The sequence below is a fragment of the Oncorhynchus mykiss genome, chromosome 21, assembly GCF_013265735.2.
Source record: "Oncorhynchus mykiss isolate Arlee chromosome 21, USDA_OmykA_1.1, whole genome shotgun sequence".
Lineage (NCBI taxonomy): Eukaryota > Metazoa > Chordata > Actinopteri > Salmoniformes > Salmonidae > Oncorhynchus > Oncorhynchus mykiss.
Window position 1 is genome coordinate 22190152 of NC_048585.1, and position 19883 is coordinate 22210034.

At 42.8% G+C, this 19883-nt stretch overlaps 1 protein-coding gene across 2 annotated transcripts in view; it reads right to left on the reverse strand.

The window, feature by feature from the left end:
- Positions 1-427: 427 nt before the first annotated feature.
- LOC110500005 (synaptotagmin-1) overlaps positions 428-19883 on the reverse strand; it is a 140473-nt gene continuing 121017 nt past the window's right edge. For both annotated transcript variants that reach the window (XM_036957293.1, XM_036957292.1), the window contains exons 9-11: positions 18984-19101; positions 8741-8874; positions 428-4538 (exon numbers count right to left, since the gene is read on the reverse strand). In XM_036957293.1, the coding sequence (XP_036813188.1) occupies positions 4332-4538; positions 8741-8874; positions 18984-19101 (459 nt within the window). In that variant the 3' untranslated portion in view covers positions 428-4331. The remainder of the gene's footprint in view (positions 4539-8740; positions 8875-18983; positions 19102-19883) is intronic.

Consider the following 19883-nt stretch of genomic DNA (forward strand, 5'->3'; position numbering starts at 1 on the left):
GTATTGCTTATCCATACTATGTAATGTATTCCCTGTGAATCTGGAGATGTTTTTTCCCCTTCATACATTTTTTTTGTAATTTAAATCACTTGGATTATTTAGTGTGAATTTACCAGATTTTGACCACTAGATGCCACTGTTGCTGCTATATACCGCCACACTCATACATTTCTCTGGTCTCTTGTGTTTACTAAATAGATCACAGCAATTCCTAGATCTGGCTCATAATGAAAATAAATCTAGGCTTCATATGCACTCAATGTTTATTATTAAATTCACTCAATGCTTCTTATTCTTGTGCTGATGAAGGCATGTTGTCTAACATGTGAATGTGAGTATTATCTGCTCACACATCAAAATCCACGTAAAAAGTTGGTAAGTGAACCAAACCAGCATCCGGAAAGAAAAAAAAAGCACTTGAAAAAGGTTCTGTATCAACAGGAAATAAAACATTTTTATTGATCATTTGTGTATATGAAGTTATATAACAACAGTCAAAAAAACTCCACAGAGTGAATCACTACACAAAGTGAAACAAAACTGTAAAACACCTCATAAAAAATGAAGGTATACACAGCAATATACAGTAACTGTCAGCTCGCTGTCACCGCGAGCGATATGGCAGGAAAAACAGCCCAAACAGTTGTACAAGATTACAGAGAAAATGTCAACACAGAAAATACTCAAGCAGGCAGTTGATATACACAAAGGCAACTAGGATCTTTCTACAGCATCAGACTCGAATACTTTACACAGCTTCGTCTTGAAAGGTTAGAGTGGCTTTTTGTTGTCGTCATTTTAGAGAATCGTGTATGTTTCTGATCACACAGTGAGATGTATGGTCTTTTCTTGAATAGAGTGTGAGGGGTTTTGCTTCCATGATTTAGTAGGGGGGACCAATAAGAGTAGCATTACATTGCAGCTAGTGGCTTTTCTTGTGGTACAGTAAGTTACACACCTCACAATCTGATCCTGTAATGCTGCCTCTTACTGTAGTGTCCGCCCCTCAAGAGTTTGACGCTTTCCTTTTCTTTTGTTGAAACATTTTGATTTCCTTCCCCTTTAAATGCCGATTACAGCCTTTCGTTCGTGATTTAGTCGTACCCCTGTGGATCTGCTCCTTCCATTCAAATACCGAGCCTTCGTTTTATCCTTGTTTTATTTAAACAAGCATTTTTTTTTTTTTGTAATTCATGATTTAAAGGATGCATAATAAATATGTTAAATGAAAAAATATATAGTTCAAGAGGGAATGTAATTCATTAGGGCACATACTGCTGTGATTAAATGTATGTTCCACGTTTCTGGAATGTATAGTTTATCCGGGGAAAGTCTACCCAAAAGGGTATTTAAATACAGAAATTAAAACACACACAAATCAACATATTTTTGCAACAATGAAAAAAAAGTACTAATCTCACAGTTAATCACCACAAACACACAGTCCATACTGTACATTCAGAGTTTTCATTTCAAATATAAAAGTATTTTCAACAGGGTTGTAAAACATAACTTAGTAATAAAAAATAATCATAATTAGATATAGTATAGTAGATCAGGTTGATGCAACGATGGATGACGTTGTCATGACAAGATGTGATATGTTTCGGTAATGATCATGACCATTTCAATATGATAAATAAATCACTTTTTGGAAAATGATGAAAATATGTACATATGTACTTTCAGAGGGTGAGGGGTCATTTAAATGTTTCCGTGTGTGTGCGTGCGTCATATTTTGGTATTTCCCAATCCCACTATGTCCTGAAACTTCTGAAGCCGAATCTGTGTGCAAGAAAAGAACGAACTGGATAGGAGGGAACCCTTAACAGAAGGATTTTAGATGTCAGACTCCAACCACCACAGAATCTACATGTGCTGTGTCCTAACCATCTCACTGGAGAGGAATACGTCTCACTTGATAGGAGTCTTTAAACTTTAAATATTCATTTTTTTCCTCGGGCAAACACAACCCACACAACACTATGGGATGAACATACAAGTATTGCACAGTGCTCAACGAAATGCTGTGTGAATCCAACCACTCTCGCTCTCCCATAAAACGTTCTATAACTCCTGTGTGTAGCCCTGTCAATCAACCAACCGGCCGCTGCACAGTTATAAGAACTGACGATGCCACGCACTCTCTCAGCATGTGGAAGGGAAATGGCAGTACAACGTCACTACAGAACAAACTTGTCGCTATTGATAAAGTCTACACCTCTAAGCACGCACGGCAGTCACAGTGACACACAAAGCTGTCCTCAGAGACGCCCATGGAATGACAAATAGCTTTTTCATAATAGTGCTATCAACTACACAATAACATTGAAAACACTTAGAAACTACTCCTGAAGCTAGCATCCAGTATATGCATGGAGGTTCCTCCAAGATAAGAGACTTCACGGATTTCATGGATTCAAGCGTCTTATTGGGCCCGTAGTAAAGGACATATAAACAAATATTATCCCCTATGCAGACCATTAACTTTTACAGTCATTGTTTATATCCCATTGTTCTCTTGGTGTTGTACTGAGAGCCAACAATAGAAAACTGGCTAACTACGGTTTACTCAACGAAGAGATACAGTATATGGTTGTTGCTCCCCTGCGCATTGAGCGTCCTTAAATAAGGCCCGTCAACATAGTGTAAAGAAGTCAACAAGCTATTGCCGGTTCAAAGACATACAGTGCAAAACAGTAGCCGTACAGAAAGTAAGATTGGCAGTATAACATGGCTAGCTCTATTGCCACTGTGAGAAGGCAACACAAAGCTGCTATTTAGGGCACCTTGTGCAGCCAAATACATTGTTCCCGATAAACCAAAGCTACGACCACTACCTAGTGGGAGTGTGCATGGAGAGAAGGTTACTATACATGTGTCACCTCCCTGAAAATGGCAGTGTTTAGAAACTCACTTTACTTCCAGTCAATATAATAATCATTTACTGACCCATCAAATCACTAAATTCAGCTTTAATCTAGATTAAATAGATTGAAGGCAAGGGGATGTTATCATAAGAGACAGCCCCATGGTGTTGGTAGATCTCCCCCCCCCCCCCCCCCCCCCCCCCCCCCATCCCATCCCAGCCTTTAGCAAATATTGTTTAAAAAATCATGCAGTTTACAAAAAAAATCAGCTGAATTTATCTAAAAAATAGTCATCTAAAAGCTTAGAGTCAAAAGTCTTTGTTCCATTTATGGAGACCTTGAGACTCCAATGTTCTCAACATAATCCATTTCCAACAACAAGGCTATTGAAAGTAAATATTGTTCAACAAGCTTAAGGACACAATGGCTACTGCTTGATTCTATTTCATATGGGATCACTTTCCGAGGGGGGGTTTGGCGGAATAGTCATTTGGGTTTAAGAGGACCGGTCTGTAAAAAGTAAATCATTTAATGAAAAGATGGCCTTTCAAATGAGGACCTATTTCACTTCGAAGTAACTGACTGTGTCACAAGGTGATGCCCTGCTTAAGGAAAAGGAAAAAGGCTAACCGGTTTGCATCGATTTGAGAGATCCTCCAGAACATTGTGTTTCAAGCAAAACCAGTAGGTCCTCTGATGGAGAAATGTGTATAAAAAGGTGTATAAGAAACCATGTGCTTGTATACTATCCAGCAGAATATATTTTCCCATGAAACCATAGTAGTTAACGGCCTAGTTTTCTGTGTATTTCAACTTTTTTTCTGCAATGGTTCATTAGTAAACATAAAGCCAGACACCGTCCTTTACAATGTGACTATACTGCCATTAGCATCTTACAGGTTGGAATTGCTTTCTTCTTCCTCTGGAATGCAATAAGGTCAAAATGTTTTATCCTGTAATATATAATATCGTCTCTCCTATATCTGCATTTACATCATTTAAAATAGAACATCTTATTAAAAACATCCAGATATACATCGATTAGGAAACGGGTAACAACATACCAACATAAACTAGAAATCATTTTTGTCTGCAGACTGATATATACAACTGTGGTACAATAAATGTCTTTCAGTCATGCACTATCTATACAGATCATATTGCTTAAAAGAAGGGGGAATTTGGTTAAGGGGAATCAGGGTGCAGAGATGGACAACATAGTCAGGGGCGGGGACTCCCAACCTGACAAATAGAAACACAAATCTGAACGACAGGGCCTAGGGGGGTTTGAAAGAACCATTGACAATTACAAAAGAAGACGGTAAGACAAGTAGTATGGAGTTGGTGGGAAGGATGGGTGTTGGCTGGATTGGTTTGACGGTGGATGGACTCATATATCACTGAGGTATTTACACATACTGGCTAAAGAGCACTATGGGGAAGGTGCTGAAAGGGCCCTGCCTATTTTTTTGTGGAGAGCTGAGCGTCCACCTCCTCCTCCACCTTCAGCACGTGCCACTGGGCGATGGGTCTCCTGGGGTTGGCCAGCATATCCGACCAGTGGCGCAGCTCCGTCCCCGAGCTGTTGAGGCCCACAAAGACCTTGCCGATGGCATCGTTCTTGCCGATCTTGTCATAGTCCAGAACGGTTACAACAACTTGAACTTTCTGTAAGGGGATAAGTAGGGAGGAAGACATTGGAATAGATTATGAGTTTGTGGGATACACACACTGTACAGGTAACTAAAGTAATGTACTGGTAAGATTTAAAGCTCACAGACTATAGTCATGGACGTTTTATGATTTGTGTAGTGCTGAGAAGTTTTCTTGAGCACCCAGTATTCACCCAACGTAACAGAGAATAATAATATTGTCTCAAGTCCCCAGACAGCCTACTTCCTCTATTGAGCACAATGATGAAGGCTCTGCTCGACGACCTACAGAACGACCTTGGCTAATTTCTCAAATACCAAAAGCAGTACAATTAGAAGACAAGTGGGAGTAACCTCCACTCTGTCAAATGCTCCTGACTAACAGAGTGGCCTATTTGAGTGAAGAGTGATATGCTCCCTTGAAGAGCCAGTCCTACGTGCTAATTAGCTGTAGATACCATTTGAAGACTGGGCCTGAATCTTTCCAGAGCCAAACGCACAACAGATTGTAATCTCACTCAGAGGTCAACATTTCAGCCTCAGCATGTGTTTATTCAAAGTGTCTCAGCAATGAGCGGTGATCCGTGCGTCATCTGCTGGAAGGGAATATGAATCGGCACACTAAGATTCACATGAGAGAGGAGAGAGGAGCTGCTCTACCTGTGTAGGTGCCGAGTCACTGTTCTCCCAAAGCATGTAATGAAACGCTGCACCAAGTCCCTCAGCCTGTCAGTTGGAGTCAAGTGGCTTTGAAAGAGATAGTTGACCCCCTCAAATCACTTTGAGGTATAACAACGACAGAGACACTTGTATTTGGGTTGTTCTATCCCTTTAAAGAGAAGGACCCTCTGTGGAGGCGGCAGTGTACTTAGCAGTATAGGCTTCCTCCACTGTCACCCCTCTGTCTCTCCAATGGGTATGGGATGTTCTGATTGGCATCCTCACAGGCTAGGCGCGGTTGGAAACGGAGGCACGTGGAACCAAACTCGTGGTTTGTGAGCTGTGAAGTGCTAAATCAATTATAGGCAATTACTTTTTTATGCCTGGCGTTTAGACGCCCGCTCACAGATAATTCCCCCTTGGCCCAATTTGCATGCACTTTATCTTCTTTAATTCTCTGGGCCTAGTAGCTTTAAAGTGCTTTCTCATAAAGTAATTTGTCCTCAAACAGTGCGAGTGCCATACTAAACCGTACTCTATATATATTTCATCGCACTGGAAAATAGAAAGGTACTGAATTGCACCATGAAGAAGAGATATTTGAATGTTCAAATGTAATCATACGCCAAAGGCAAGTAATCAGGGATGTGTTGAGAATGGCATTACTTCTCACCACTCCCCTGTGCAATTGTCTTGTAAACTTGTGAAATTAAGGCATTTAATGACAATGCAAATGGGGGGAATTCCGACCCAAGTTAAGCGTGTGTAAATGGAAACATAATTCCTTTTTATGCACTTTTTCTCTATGAGCATTCTGACCTTGAACTTAATCATGAGAACAGCATTCTTTTCACACGCTATTCGTTTGGGGTGGAGACCATTCTGAACTTGACTTAACTCCCTCATCATTCTACCACCTTCGTGTGGGAAGAAACCATGAATAAGGTTGAGCAAACCTGCCGGTTCCAAGTGGGAAAAGCATGTACTTTCTTTTTTTGATAGAAATAACAGCATTCTCCATGCACAGTCATTTATAAATGGATAAGAGCTATTGATAAGAGCTAGGTAAATGAGTAATCCATTTGGAGAAGAGAATTGTAAATACACATAGCAATTGTTTTAGAGGTGGTGAGGGTAGTTAACAACATCTCCACCCCGCTGATCCTCAACACTGGGGCCCCACAAGGGTGCGTTCTCAGCCCTCTCCTGTACTCCCTGTTCACCCATGACTGCGTGGCAATGCACACCTCCAACTCAATCATCAAGTTTACAGGCGACACTACAGTGGTAGGCTTGATTACCAACAACGACGAGACGGCCTACAGGGAAGAGGTGAGGGCCCTTGGAGTGTGGTGTCAGGAAAATAACCTCACACTCAATGTCAACAAAACAAAAGAGATGATCGTGGACTTCAGGAAACAGCAGAGGGAGCAGCCCCCTATCCACATCGACGGGACAGTAGTGGAGAAGGTGGATTTTATGTTATGTTAAGTTTATGTTCCTTGGCGTACACATCACGGACAAACTGAAATGGTCCACCCACACAGACAGCATAGCGAAGAAGGCACAGCAGCACCTCTTCAACCTCAGGAGGCTGAAGAAATTCGTCTTGTCACTAAAAACATTCACAAACTTTTACAGATGCACATTTGAAAGCATCCTGTCGGGATGTGTCACCGCCTGGTACAGCAACTGCTCTGCCACAACCATAAGGCTCTCCAGAGGGTGGTGATGTCTGCACAACGCATCACCGGGGGCAAACTACCTGCCCTCTAGGACACCTACACCACCCGATGTCACAGGAAGGCCATAAAGATCATCAAGGACTACAACCACCCGAGCCACTGCCTGTTCACCCCGCTATCATCCAGAAGGCGAGGTCAGTACAGGTGCATCAAAGCAGGGACCGAGAGACTGAAAAACAGCTTCTATCTCAAGACCATCAGACTGTTAAACAGCCACCACTAACATTGAGTGGCTGCTGCATACCCTACATTACTCATCTCATGTGTATACACTGTACTCTATACCATCTACTGCATCTTGCCTATGCCGTTCGGCCATCGCTCATTCATATATTTTTATGTACATATTCTTATTCATTCCTTTACACTTGTGTGTATAAGGTAGTTGTTGTGAAATTGTTAGGTTAGATTGCTTGTAAGATATTACTGCATGGTAAGAACTAGAAGCACAAGCATTTCACTACACTCGCATTAACATCTGCTAACCATGTGTAGGTGACCATTAACATCTGCTAACCATGTGTAGGTGACCATTAAATGTTAAACCAGTCATATGGAAGCAAACTAAAAATCCTATCAACATGATATGTATTGTGTCCCCATTCCCACAGTGAAGTAGGCTGTAAATAGCTGTGCCGTTAATCTGATTTTATTTTGTATGCCCTCATCATTTGCATAGATGACATTTGGAGACCCAAGCTACAGGCTTCTGTCGGACCGAATCTGCCAAATTGCGCTTTAGAATGTTTTAATTATATACCCAGACGTTTTGCAGTTTTTTTTTTTCACAATATGTATTGTTAAATATTAGCCACTATCGGGAGCCACACATACATTTGTAACTGTTAAATTTGCTGCCTGCATTTTGAAAGATTCCATTCCGTTTACTTTTTATTTCCTCTGTCATGTCTGTGTAGTTGTTCCTGAGGGGTGCTAGCATTAGTGGATCATATCAGGCTAACACTGTGAAATCATTTGGGACAGCCTACTCATAGCCTACTTGAGTCAATATGGAACTCAGACCACACGTAGCAGTTTAAGCCTGGTGCATGGTTCACGATGACTGGACCGTTGTCATACAGTTCCATGATTAATGAGGATCAGGGTAGATTTCTAGGACTACTGTTCAACCCCTATAGTACATCTACTTCCACCTTCTAATATTTAATGGAATGAACTTGAGTATCTCAACTTTCATTAATCAATTTTGTGCGTAGACGCACTCCAAACCTGTAAAATATGATTCATACATACTTTCATAACCATACATTTTGCTTAAAGTCTACAAGATCAGAGTATTTTTTTATTTACCAGTTGGTGCTGAAACCGAGCTGAATATGCATATATATACAGTAGATGGCTTTCTTTCATTGATCCCTATATTCTGAACCCGTTCCTTCAATGTATTGTAGTCTGTCGACAAAATACAAATTTGAGGTACACTAATGCATTACGCGCCTGCATTAGGTAAGCCTGAATACCAACTACTGAGAAGTGCATAGGAAAGGTGTACATTTACTAAGTCTGAATCGGGCCCATGATGAATAGAGCCTGAGACTGATTATCCTGTACAGACCAAAGAGCACACATTCACATGCTAATTTTAAGCCACCAATTCACTCTTAGTAGCCACAAGCTTTGAACACAATCTCCTTGTCATTTGTCTCGGTGTTGGCACTAAGTCTTATTTAAAGTATTCTTTAAAAAAAACTTGACTCAGTGGTTTATGACTGAGCTCAATTAGATCTAGTCTTAATGCTTCAACAACATGGAGAACTCCCAAGATGCACATGGGTACGTACAACACCTTTACCTGGATTTGCTCGAATGGCACTTCAAAGCTGAAGGACTCGTTGTAGTAAGGGTTGAGGGTGTTCTTCTTAATTGTTGTCTTCTTCTTCTTCAGCCTCTTCCCGTTCTGCATCAGGTGGATCTTCACGTAGGGATCTGAGGAAAGAAGAGAGAGCCAGGTTAGAACCCACTGCATCAGGTGGATCTTCACGTAGGGATCTGAGGAAAGAAGAGAGGGCCAGGTTAGAACCCACTGCATCAGGTGGATCTTCACGTAGGGATCTGAGGAAAGAAGAGAGGGCCAGGTTAGAACCCACTGCATCAGGTGGATCTTCACGTAGGGATCTGAGGAAAGAAGAGAGGGCCAGGTTAGAACCCACTGCATCAGGTGGATCTTCACGTAGGGATCTGAGGAAAGAAGAGAGGGCCAGGTTAGAACCCACTGCATCAGGTGGATCTTCACGTAGGGATCTGAGGAAAGAAGAGAGGGCCAGGTTAGAACCCACTGCATCAGGTGGATCTTCACGTAGGGATCTGAGGAAAGAAGAGAGGGCCAGGTTAGAACCCACTGCATCAGGTGGATCTTCACGTAGGGATCTGAGGAAAGAAGAGAGGGCCAGGTTAGAACCTACTGCCACAAGGCATTTACACCCTCCCTTTCTAGTGTCTATACACTCATATGTTTTAGTCACACCTTGTCTGTCACTTTATTTGGATATATCAACACGGAGAGGAATCACACCGTCTGATAATATTCACCGTACTTACAAACCCATTTCAAATCATATGCAAGAGAAACAGAGTTCCGCACAATTTCTATAAATAGAATTTCGCTGCTTTTTCAAGTGGCTCATGTTTTCGCCACTTTCACTGAAGGGCCTCATTTCCCTTCCCCAATAATGAAGACTGAAGCCTCTCCAGAGTGGGCCTGCTGTGGCTGGCCCTGTGCCCCCCCCCCTCTCTGGTAATCAGGTCAAAAGGACCAGTAAAAGATGCAGACTCACCCATCAGCCTTCCTGCTTTATCATTGGCAATCAAGACGTTGGACTAGCATGGCTAGCAATCCTGATTTCTTTTACTCCTTTCGGAATGCTAATGACAAGCGGGAAGTGGAGAGGGGAGAGGAGGGTGTGGAGTGGCACCCTGTTTGAGACAAGACACTTTAGTTTTGGAGAGCTAATGAGCCTTGGTAATGGACTGCCATTGAAACCAATTCGAGTTAGATAGTAGACACAGACTTATCTTAATGAAAACAGGTCACGCCATTTATCTTTGAAGATGAGACAGCGTTGTTGGTTCTAGGATCAACAAACACAAAGAAATATGATAGGATATGGCATGGTAATTGAGCTAAACGACCAATCACATTAAGGGAAAGGGTGGCAGTTACAATTGAGCCCCAGCATGGTAATGCACCATGAAGCAAGGCATCAGTATCAATCCTCATAATGCTCTCTTGTTCTAAAATACATCTAGATTATGAGAACCAGCAGTATCTGTGGCTCCCAGATGACTTTATTAGGCTGTCTTTGATGCTCATGGCGTAGGGCTTTGTAGGGATTTGTTCTACAGTTTTGACTGTGGAACATCTGTGGGATTCCTAGCAATGGCAAACATTTTGAAAGCAATGGTAAACATCTGTTATCCAATTTAGAGGGAAAGGAGGATACCTTGTCAGTTGTGCAACTGAATGTATTCAACTGAAATGTGTCTTCCGCATTTAACCCAACCCCTCTGAATCAGAGAGGTGCGGGGGACTGCCATAATTGACATCCATGTCTTCGGCGCCCGGGGAATAGTGGGTTAACTGCCTTACTCAGGGGAAGAACAACAGATTTGTATCAGGGATTCAATCCAGCAACCTGTTTTCAGACTTGATTTGCCTTATTAATGAAAAATGTATCAACCCCTACAAGAATGTAGATTAATTATAATTCACACAATAATTTACATTTCCTGTTGTTGCAGGCATATTTTCCTGCTGTAGAAAACTGTCTCAAATTAAGACCCTACATCTGTAAGAGCTGATTGCTCACTGGCAGGTTCATCCCATAGCTGTGTGCACAGTGTACACTGAGAGACAGAGAAAAATAGAAGCAGAACTGAGAGAAAGAAAAAAAGAGAAAGAAAGGCAATGGGACAGAGGGAAAGGGAGAAAAAAGAAAGGACGGAGACAAAGTGTGATAGCGAGAGAAAGACAGAGAGAACTGAGTGAACGAAGAGAGAGAGGGTGAATGAACAGAAGGGAGAGAACAGCTAGAACAAAAAGAGAGAAATAGAGAGAGAGAGAGAGAGAGAGAGAGAAAGAGAATGCAGCCTCGAGAGCGGGTGTCCATTGTGACGTTTATTACTCTCCTGTGAGGGCTGTGCGATGATAAAAGAGACAGTGGAGGAGAGGTGTGTGTTAGTGAATAGGCCCAGCAGTATCTAAATGGGAATCTTCTCCAGTGTCGGACTGTGAGCATCACACGGCCGTATCACCACTTTCTATCAGACTCTAACATCAACAACCCCTTTATTGTTTTTTTCTCTCTTTCTTTTTTTGATGTGTGCAGTGAATTATCTTCAGCTCAGTTCCCTTCTTTATAGGTTCTACTAATGTCCCTGTAGGAAACTAAAGATGTGTCATGAGAGAGCCGATTACAAACAATCAGACTTCTACAGCTTTGCTGTTGACGCTGATAGGAAGCTTTTCTAATAGGTCATGATTAGAGGTTAATGGAGGGAAGTTTGTGGATTAACTAAGTATGGTCCCCAAGGTCTCTGTGGAGGTTAGGCTCAATCCCCTTGGTTGGAACTGTCACAGCAGACTGATAACAGAGGCTGCATCAGATCCTGATCCATGGCTGTGACAGCTGTATAACTCACACAGGCATTCACACACTTACGCATTTCCGTTTAATGGCAAAGTATTTCTTCATCCCTGCTCCTGATCATCAGTTGCCACAGTCTTGAACCTGTGCAGAAATCTTTTATCTCTGTATAAAAAAAGACCTCACATTCACAACCGTATAAATACATTCCAACTCCTTCCCATTCCAACCCTGTGTCTGGCTACCTCTGCCTCATCTTGACCATCCACACAGGCCTGGGTCTGAATGACCAGCACTGGATAAAATCCCCCTATCCATAGAGACTGAGGCTGAATACACACAACAACAACACCCAGGCAGGGATATCACAGATAACCTATCCCTCCACTGTTAGAAAAACACCTGTGGTGTCCCGTGGCTTTCAGCCCTATTCTACCCCGACTCTTCTTATCTCACCGCCAGGATTATTGGGTTTTGGCGGGCGACGCACCCCAACTCATATCCAGCTCATTTTGGCGTCTCATCCCAGACAGCTCTAATCTCTGCCCATTTTGCGGATGAGTGGCCGCGGTACCTGATGTGATGCGCCTGTCGCAGAGAGAGAGAGAGAGATAGAGAGAGAGAGAGAGAGAGAGAGAGAGAGAGCGCGTTTACCGTTCCTTGTGTCTGTCTACACTTTAGTATACGGAGGCAGATCCTTGCTGCAAGCGTGACAGTCACTCATTTGGATCACTGCCAATGGGCCGGGTTATAATGAAAAGATGCTGTGCCCATTTATAAAGAGTCCCCCTCCCTTCCCAGTGAACAGGGAGCAGCAGGTGTGTGAAGAAGTGGCTAACGGGGAGGACATGAGCGACGTCGGCTGCAGGTGTTTGTGGAGGAGACGATGCAGGCACCTGTCCCATGCGATCTGTCAGAGCAGCAGCCATAACAGGACCTTTTCTATCCCAGCTGGCTCTGTGCCAAACAGATGACAGACGACCTTTTAACACGACAGTGTGTACATCCAAAACAAACACATTATATTCATTCCCTACCGTTACGAGCCTATTTCAGCGTTACTGTGTGTTCACCCGTCGGTTTCAACAGAATCGCTTAGATCTAGGCTTTAAGCTTGTCGATAACTAGTCATTGCTATATATTTTGAATTATAGGCCTAAGTGAAAGAGAATAGCTATCAATGCCAATCATAATTAGTCTACTGAGCGTGTGAAGACCAAACGGTAAAAACAGAAAGCTACTAGTAAACATGCACGTTGGCTGCTTACTCGAGTGTGCTGTGTGTTGGCTTGCGGGGGCTGTGTACGAGATGTTGAACGTACGTCAACACAAGCAGGTTAAATATAGCTCAGCTGTCATCTTAGTTTCCCTCCCATCGTTCTGGATGGGCCATGGAGGAGGGGCACGCAGGGCCCCACTGTCATCTCGGTTTTACACACTTGGAGTTGACATGAATCATTCACATGCAACTAAGCTACGTCGCACACACACACACACACACACACACACACACACACACACACACACACACACACACACACACACAGACACACACACACACACACACACACACACACACACACACACACACACACAGACACACACACACACACACACACACACTTCCAAACTTCTGCATTTCCCTAATCACCACCAAATTGGTTTTCCATTCGTTCATCATTATAATAACACCTGGCCTCATTGCTTTCCACACAAGTGTAAATGACTGGAGTGGGGCTGCGAACCTGGAGCTCCCTTAAACAGCCGGGCAGTATGCATGAGAAACAAAACAAATAATATGGTCTCCAGCTGAGAGGCTTGATGGCATGCTGTGTGGTGAGGTGAGGGAGCACTGGCTGAAGGCAGTGAAGGTTCATTAATACTACAGGACTGGTTGATGTGATAACCCCCTCACTGAGGAGGTCCATTACCCTGTTATGAACAGCCTCACTATCCCCTGTGACTGACAGAGAGAGAGAGAGAGAGAGAGAGAGAGAGGGAGAGGTGGAGAGAGAAAGGGAGATGAGAGAGAAAGAAAAAGAGAAAGAGATAGACGGAGAGAGGGAGAGAAGTGTCACAGTGCAGACAGTACATCCATTATCTTAACAAGCATGTACTCATCCTCCAGTAACATCCACTGTGCTTCTGTATGTAACACACTGATACTATTCTATAGCAGTATATTATTTACTACAAATGATTTGATTGGCTCTTGATAGTGCCTGTGGCTTTACACACTTTACTGTATGTAGGTTGTCAGCATTGGCGCTGAGTTCTCTTTATATGCTTCTACTCACCTTTTATGTGAGGGGACATGGTCTATGTGCCCCGCAAACATACTTCACCCATAGAAATAGGCTGTTATCACATTGCTGCACACAGCCAGTGAAGAGCCCTGCAGCCTTGAGAAGTGACAACTACAGTTGAAGTCAGAAGTTTCATACACCTTAGTCAAATACATTTAAACTCAGTTTTTCACAATTCCTGACATTTAATCCTAGTAAAACTTCCCTGTTTTAGGTCAGTTAGGATTACCACTTTATTTTTAGACTGTGAAATGTCAGAATAATAGTAGAGAGAATGATTTATTTCAGCTTTTATTTCTTTCATCACATTCCCAGTAGGTCAGAAGTTTACATACACTCAATTAGTATTTGGTAGCATTGCCTTTAAATTGTTTAACTTGGGGCAAACGTTTCGGGTAGCCTTCCACAAGCTTCCCACAATAAGTTGGGTAAATTTTGGCCCATTCCTCCTGACAGAGTCAGGTTTGTAGGCCTCCTTGCTCGCACACACTTTTTCAGTTCTGCCCACAAATTTTCTATAAGATTGGGTTCAGGGCGTTGCAATGTCCACTCCCAAAACCTTGACTTTGTTGTCCTTAAGCCATTTTGCCACAACTTTGGAAGTATGCTTGGGGTCATTGTCCATTTGGAAGACCCATTTCGACGAAGCTTTAACTTTCTGACTGATGTCTTGAGATGTTGCTTGCAAGCCTCCCCCTTTTCCCTCCAAACATAACGATGGTCATTATGACCAAACAGTTCTATTTATGTTTCATCAGACCAGAGGACATTTCTCCAAAAGTACGATCTTTGTCCCCATGTGCAGTTGAAAACCGTAGTATGGCTTTTTTATGGCTGTTTTGGAGCAGTGGCTTCTTCCTTGCTGAGCGGCCTTTCAAGTTACGTCAATATAGGACTCGTTTTACTGTGGATATAGATACTTTTGTACCTGCTTCCTCCAGCATCTTCACAAGGCCATTTGAATTTGTTCTGGAATTGATTTTCACTTTTCGCACTAAAGTACGTTCATCTCTAGGAGTCAGAACTTCCTGAGTGGTATGACGGCTACGTGGTCCCATGGTGTTTATCATTGCGTACTAATCTTTGTACAGGTGAACCTTCAGGCGTTTGAAAATTGCTCCCAAGGATGAACCAGACTTGTGGAGGTCTATACATTTTTTTCTGAGGTCTTGGCTGATTTCTTTTGATTTTCCCATGATGTCAAGCAAAGAGGCAAGGAGTTTGAAGGTAGGCCTTGAAATACATCCACAGGTAAACCTCCAATTGACTCAAATGATGACAATTAGAAGCTTCTAAAGCCATGACATCATTTTCTGGAATTTTCCAAGCGGTTTAAAGGCACAGCCAACTTAGTGTATGTAAACTTCTGACCCACTGGGAATGTGATACATTTTATACGTGAAATAATCTGTCTGTAAACAATTGTTTGAAAAAGTACTTATGTCATGCAGAAAGTAGATGTCCTAACCGACTTGCCAAAACTATAGTTTGTTTTCAAGAAATTTATGGAGTGGTTGAAAAACGAGTTTTAATGACTCCAACCTAAGTGTATGTAAACTTCCAACTTCAACTGTATTTTAATTCCATGGGTACTGGAGCTCTCTCCTGTGGTGAGTCATACTAGTGAGAGTTGTTCCCATTGTCACAATATATACTGTACTTAAATATAGGAACTCACCTTGAGTCTATAAGGTTATCTGTACATTTTCAGCAAAGATTATGAGAAAGACAAGTGTCTTGCCTTCGATGGATTGTATGGTACTGTATATACTGTATTCTACGAGTCCCTCCAGGGATATAGTTATGTTATGATAAGACGAGGTTGTTGACAAAAAAATAAACCTTCCACTGTGATTCAGGAGTGGCTCAGCTGAGAACTTTTAACGATGATTAGATTAGGTGCTCTTTTAAAACAAGTTTTGGTGCACAGCATGATACAGCGATTCTGGCTGTTACGATTATTTGGGGCAATCAGAAGAATTATGAATAATTATACATATTTGAATGAAAATAGAGGTGTCTCGTTTGCTGAGCAGTAATTAGGCTCGATAAACAGGACAGCAGTGGAGGAAAGGACCAATCCCAGACCATCAATTACTTGTCCTCCTCCTCTAGTTCTGGCTGTGTCACGATGTGAGATAGTCACTAATTATTGTTATTATATACACGCGTGTTATTTCATCTATCTGCCAGGCTTTGACGTCTATTCTCCTGGCAAAAAGACACTTCTGGAGAAGTTGACACTTCAAACAATGGGCTAACTGCGATATAGTATTCTGCGATATCTTGTTAGATAAAATAAATTGGAACACAATTTTGTTAGCTACAGGGGTCCAAAACAATACTTTCTGCCCTAAAGCGTGTACGGGAATTATGCTTGTTTGGTATTTGTTTAGTTGGTTAGTCAAACCCGGAGGCGGAGCGACGAAGAGATACCAGAGTATTGGCTCCTTTCAAAAGGAATGACAACGTTCTCTTTCAAAACTTGAACAAAACAAGCCAAGCACAAGCTATTCCTCTATTCAATTTTCTGATAACATTTAAAAAAGGTAAAATTGCTGTCATTGTGTTCAGCTTCACTACCTTGTTCATTGTTCGGTTGACATCAAAAACATGAATGCCGAAATAAGCTGTGTGAGTGGGAACAAGACGCCTGTTATCTAGCCTACTGTTTGGGACTTCAATAGGTAACATGAAAGTCGAACAATAGCTCCTATAATTCTCATTCCAGTAAAAACCCAGGTGAGAGTGTTAAATACTTTACCAGTTGGATAGATTGGATAGACAATGATGTGCCAATATGATTCTCAATAGGGTCTTGGGATGGCTAGAAGCCATTGGCTAGAAATTATGTTATCCCCTTACAGATTTTATGATACAGTATGCTCATTTGAGTATACAATGAGAGACATATCCATGCACACACTGACTGACACACTCTGACAGACGCAACACACACACTAACACAGACCCACCGACAACAGTGTAGCCAGTCTAATGTGCTATTAAAATGGAAATCATAGTTCGGAACCTGAATCCAATGGCAACTAAGATGAAAACATGCTATTACCATATGTTAATAATTCAACCAGAAATCCCCAGACTTGGCTCCACTTTGACCTTTTAAACACACTAGATAAACCATGCACCAATTACCCTTGGCATATTGCATGTCAAGCCCAGCCAACCTTACTAACCACTTTCCTTCGGAATAAGTTTCCCACAGTAACTGCCTGGCCTTCAAACTGCCTCCCTTCTATTACCTCATCAGCTTGATTGACAGCTTAGGATGTGGCCAATCCCATGATGCAAATGGCGACAGATGAGAGCTAATGCTTCGAGTGGAAATGCAAGCAGGGAGGCATGGGTTCTGGCTAATGGCTACCAGGCACACTACTCACAGACAGATGACGGAAGGTCTTGGGCTAGTGTGAGGTAGCGGTTCTGTTGGGCAAGTCAGGCACTGATGGCCTGCTAGGCTGTGAGGCACAGGGAGGGAGAATGGACTAGATGCATGGTAACTGCAGCCTGGAGAGGGTTAAGGTTAGGAGGAAGGACAGGGAGGAAGAGGAGGATAGGGGATTAGAAATGGTCCAAGGAATGGATAGGAGAGAGCCAGGGAGACGGGAGGGGTAGACCCAGCTGTGGAAGGGGGGATTTTTAGGGGCTGGGGGGGCTCTTTGTGGGGTGGAGTGATGAATGGTTCAGGTGGGCTCCTATTTCTAGCTCCTGAATGGCCTGTATCACTAGGACCATACAGGAAATGTACACAGCTGGCTCTGCTTGCTAGAAGGGGCCCGCGCCCACATAGCCCTCCTTCCAAGAGGAAAGGTTTAGAAAATTAGATTTCTTTGCTCATCTCTGAGCAGTGCAGCAGCGACAACTTTCCCCTGTCCACCTTTCTGTGTAGAACAGTATTGGTGGTGTGATGGTGTGATGTTCCGAGGGGAGCTTCATGGGAGAGTGTCTGGTATCCATCATGGCGTTCTCTGGCCCTCAGGGAGAGTTCTGCCCCATGCTCACTGATGGATGGGAAGCTGCTCAATACTAGATGGATTACTCTCTGCAGTACACACACACCTGCACATGATCAGGAGTGTGTGTGTGTGTGTGTGTGTGTGTGTGTGTGTGTGTGTGTGTGTGTGTGTGTGTGTGTGTGTGTGTGTGTGTGTGTAATGCGTGGTCACTATCGCAAATGAAACATTCTGTTAACATGGCATCAGGCTCACTTTTCAGAGTTGGTCAATTCATTAGAAATGTGTCTATCTATGAGCCTCTACAGGTGCATTAGTGAACCATGGCCGCAATGGCCAGGTGACTTTCCAAAGCGTTACTTCAGTGTAGTCCCTATGGGATCTCCTGCCAACATAAAGCAGGGTGTTCATTAGTGCCCACTGCGATCATTACTGTCCATGTGTATTTTCTCCCACGCAACAGCAGGTCTGCACAGTGGAGCCCAGTAACCACCACCCACACCCCTGATCCCTGGAGTACCTGGGTCTAACCACATGTTCTGTTGGCATCACATTGGCATCACATTGGTATTGTTCTGGAAGACAAAATGCCATTTCTATTGCTGTCCACATTTTGGAGGTAGAGTTTAGACATACATTAATCACTTCAGATGCTATCTGTTATCTCCTGCCAATATAATGGTGGGCAATGATTGGTTGGGGACGGTTGTTGTTTGAGAGAAATAGCTGCAGGAAAATAGGAGACACTGAAGTGATTGCTGCCGCAGATTTTCTCAGACAAAAGATGAGCCTGTCGCGTGGAAAGCCAGCGGGGAGTGAAAGAGCAGCACAATCAGAGCTCAAAGTCTCCAACAGACACCAATTTCCCAAAGTCCAACCTGACAAAACACTGGGCCCCACAATGACTCACCAAGCCTTCAGCAAAACCCCTAGAACAGCACAGAGAGGGGAGAGGGCAAAACAATGGTTTCTAATACATACTGTAACACCCTGAGAGCGTTCATTACCAGAGAGAGAGAGTCGCTTTGACTGAGGGTTTCATAATGACAGCCCCTCCTCTTGAGTGGACATGACACAGATGAGAGCAGGTCTGGAGGTAAAATTCCTTACTACCATCTTAGGCCCCCTGGCTGTCAATCGTCTTGCCTGGCCCTCAGCTCTGCTCTGCTCACCTGACAAGCCTCCCACGTCCATTTTCTTCAGGTTCTTGGCCTCCAGGACGACCACGGTCAGCTTACCAGCGGTGGGCACGTATCGCAGGGAGAAGCAGATATCACCCAGCTTCTCTTGCTGTGAGAGGAGAGAGAGAGAGAGAGGAGTCATGACCATAGCTATGAATAAGGATGAAGTTGTCTCCCGAAGTGACACATGTTTTGGTTGTCTAGTCTTGTCTGTCTAAAAGCTTAAATGCTTTCACATGGATTCTGTTTTCCCATTTGGGTTTTCTTGGATCTTTTTAGGGTAGGGGGTAACAAAAAAACAGGAATTCAGCTCCAAGAGATTTTAATTTAGTAAATCTGTCCCCAAGTATTCCAACACATAATAGGGATACATATGTTACCATATCCAAATGTAATCAAGGTTTGAAATTCTTATGATTTAGTCAAATATTATATTTGTTTGGGCATCTTGTGGTCATTTTGACAAATGATTTGCAATTATGTTCCGGGACCCCCGACCATCCGCTCAAGGAAAAAACGTCCCGCTGCTGAATGCAGTTTGTGGGAACCCCTGTTGTAGAGGTTATTGGCTGAGGTTATAGCTGCTGAGAGACAGAACGTCATCAATCATTCCCTTGTGTCATGCACATCAACACAGAAATAAACAATCATAGTCACAGAGCGAACAGACTCAAAATGTGATTTATATTTCTGGAATTACACATATTAACAAGTGGAACAGACTGACGCTCAATAAGTGTCCCAGGTCCAACTTGAATTACACATGATTGGAAACAGCCACTATGAATAGACCTCATAAATCAAGGGCCAAGGAGGCCTGAACATTGATTTTTGTGTTATATACCAGAGGTATTTTATCAAATTACAATCAAGACTGATTCCCTAATACTA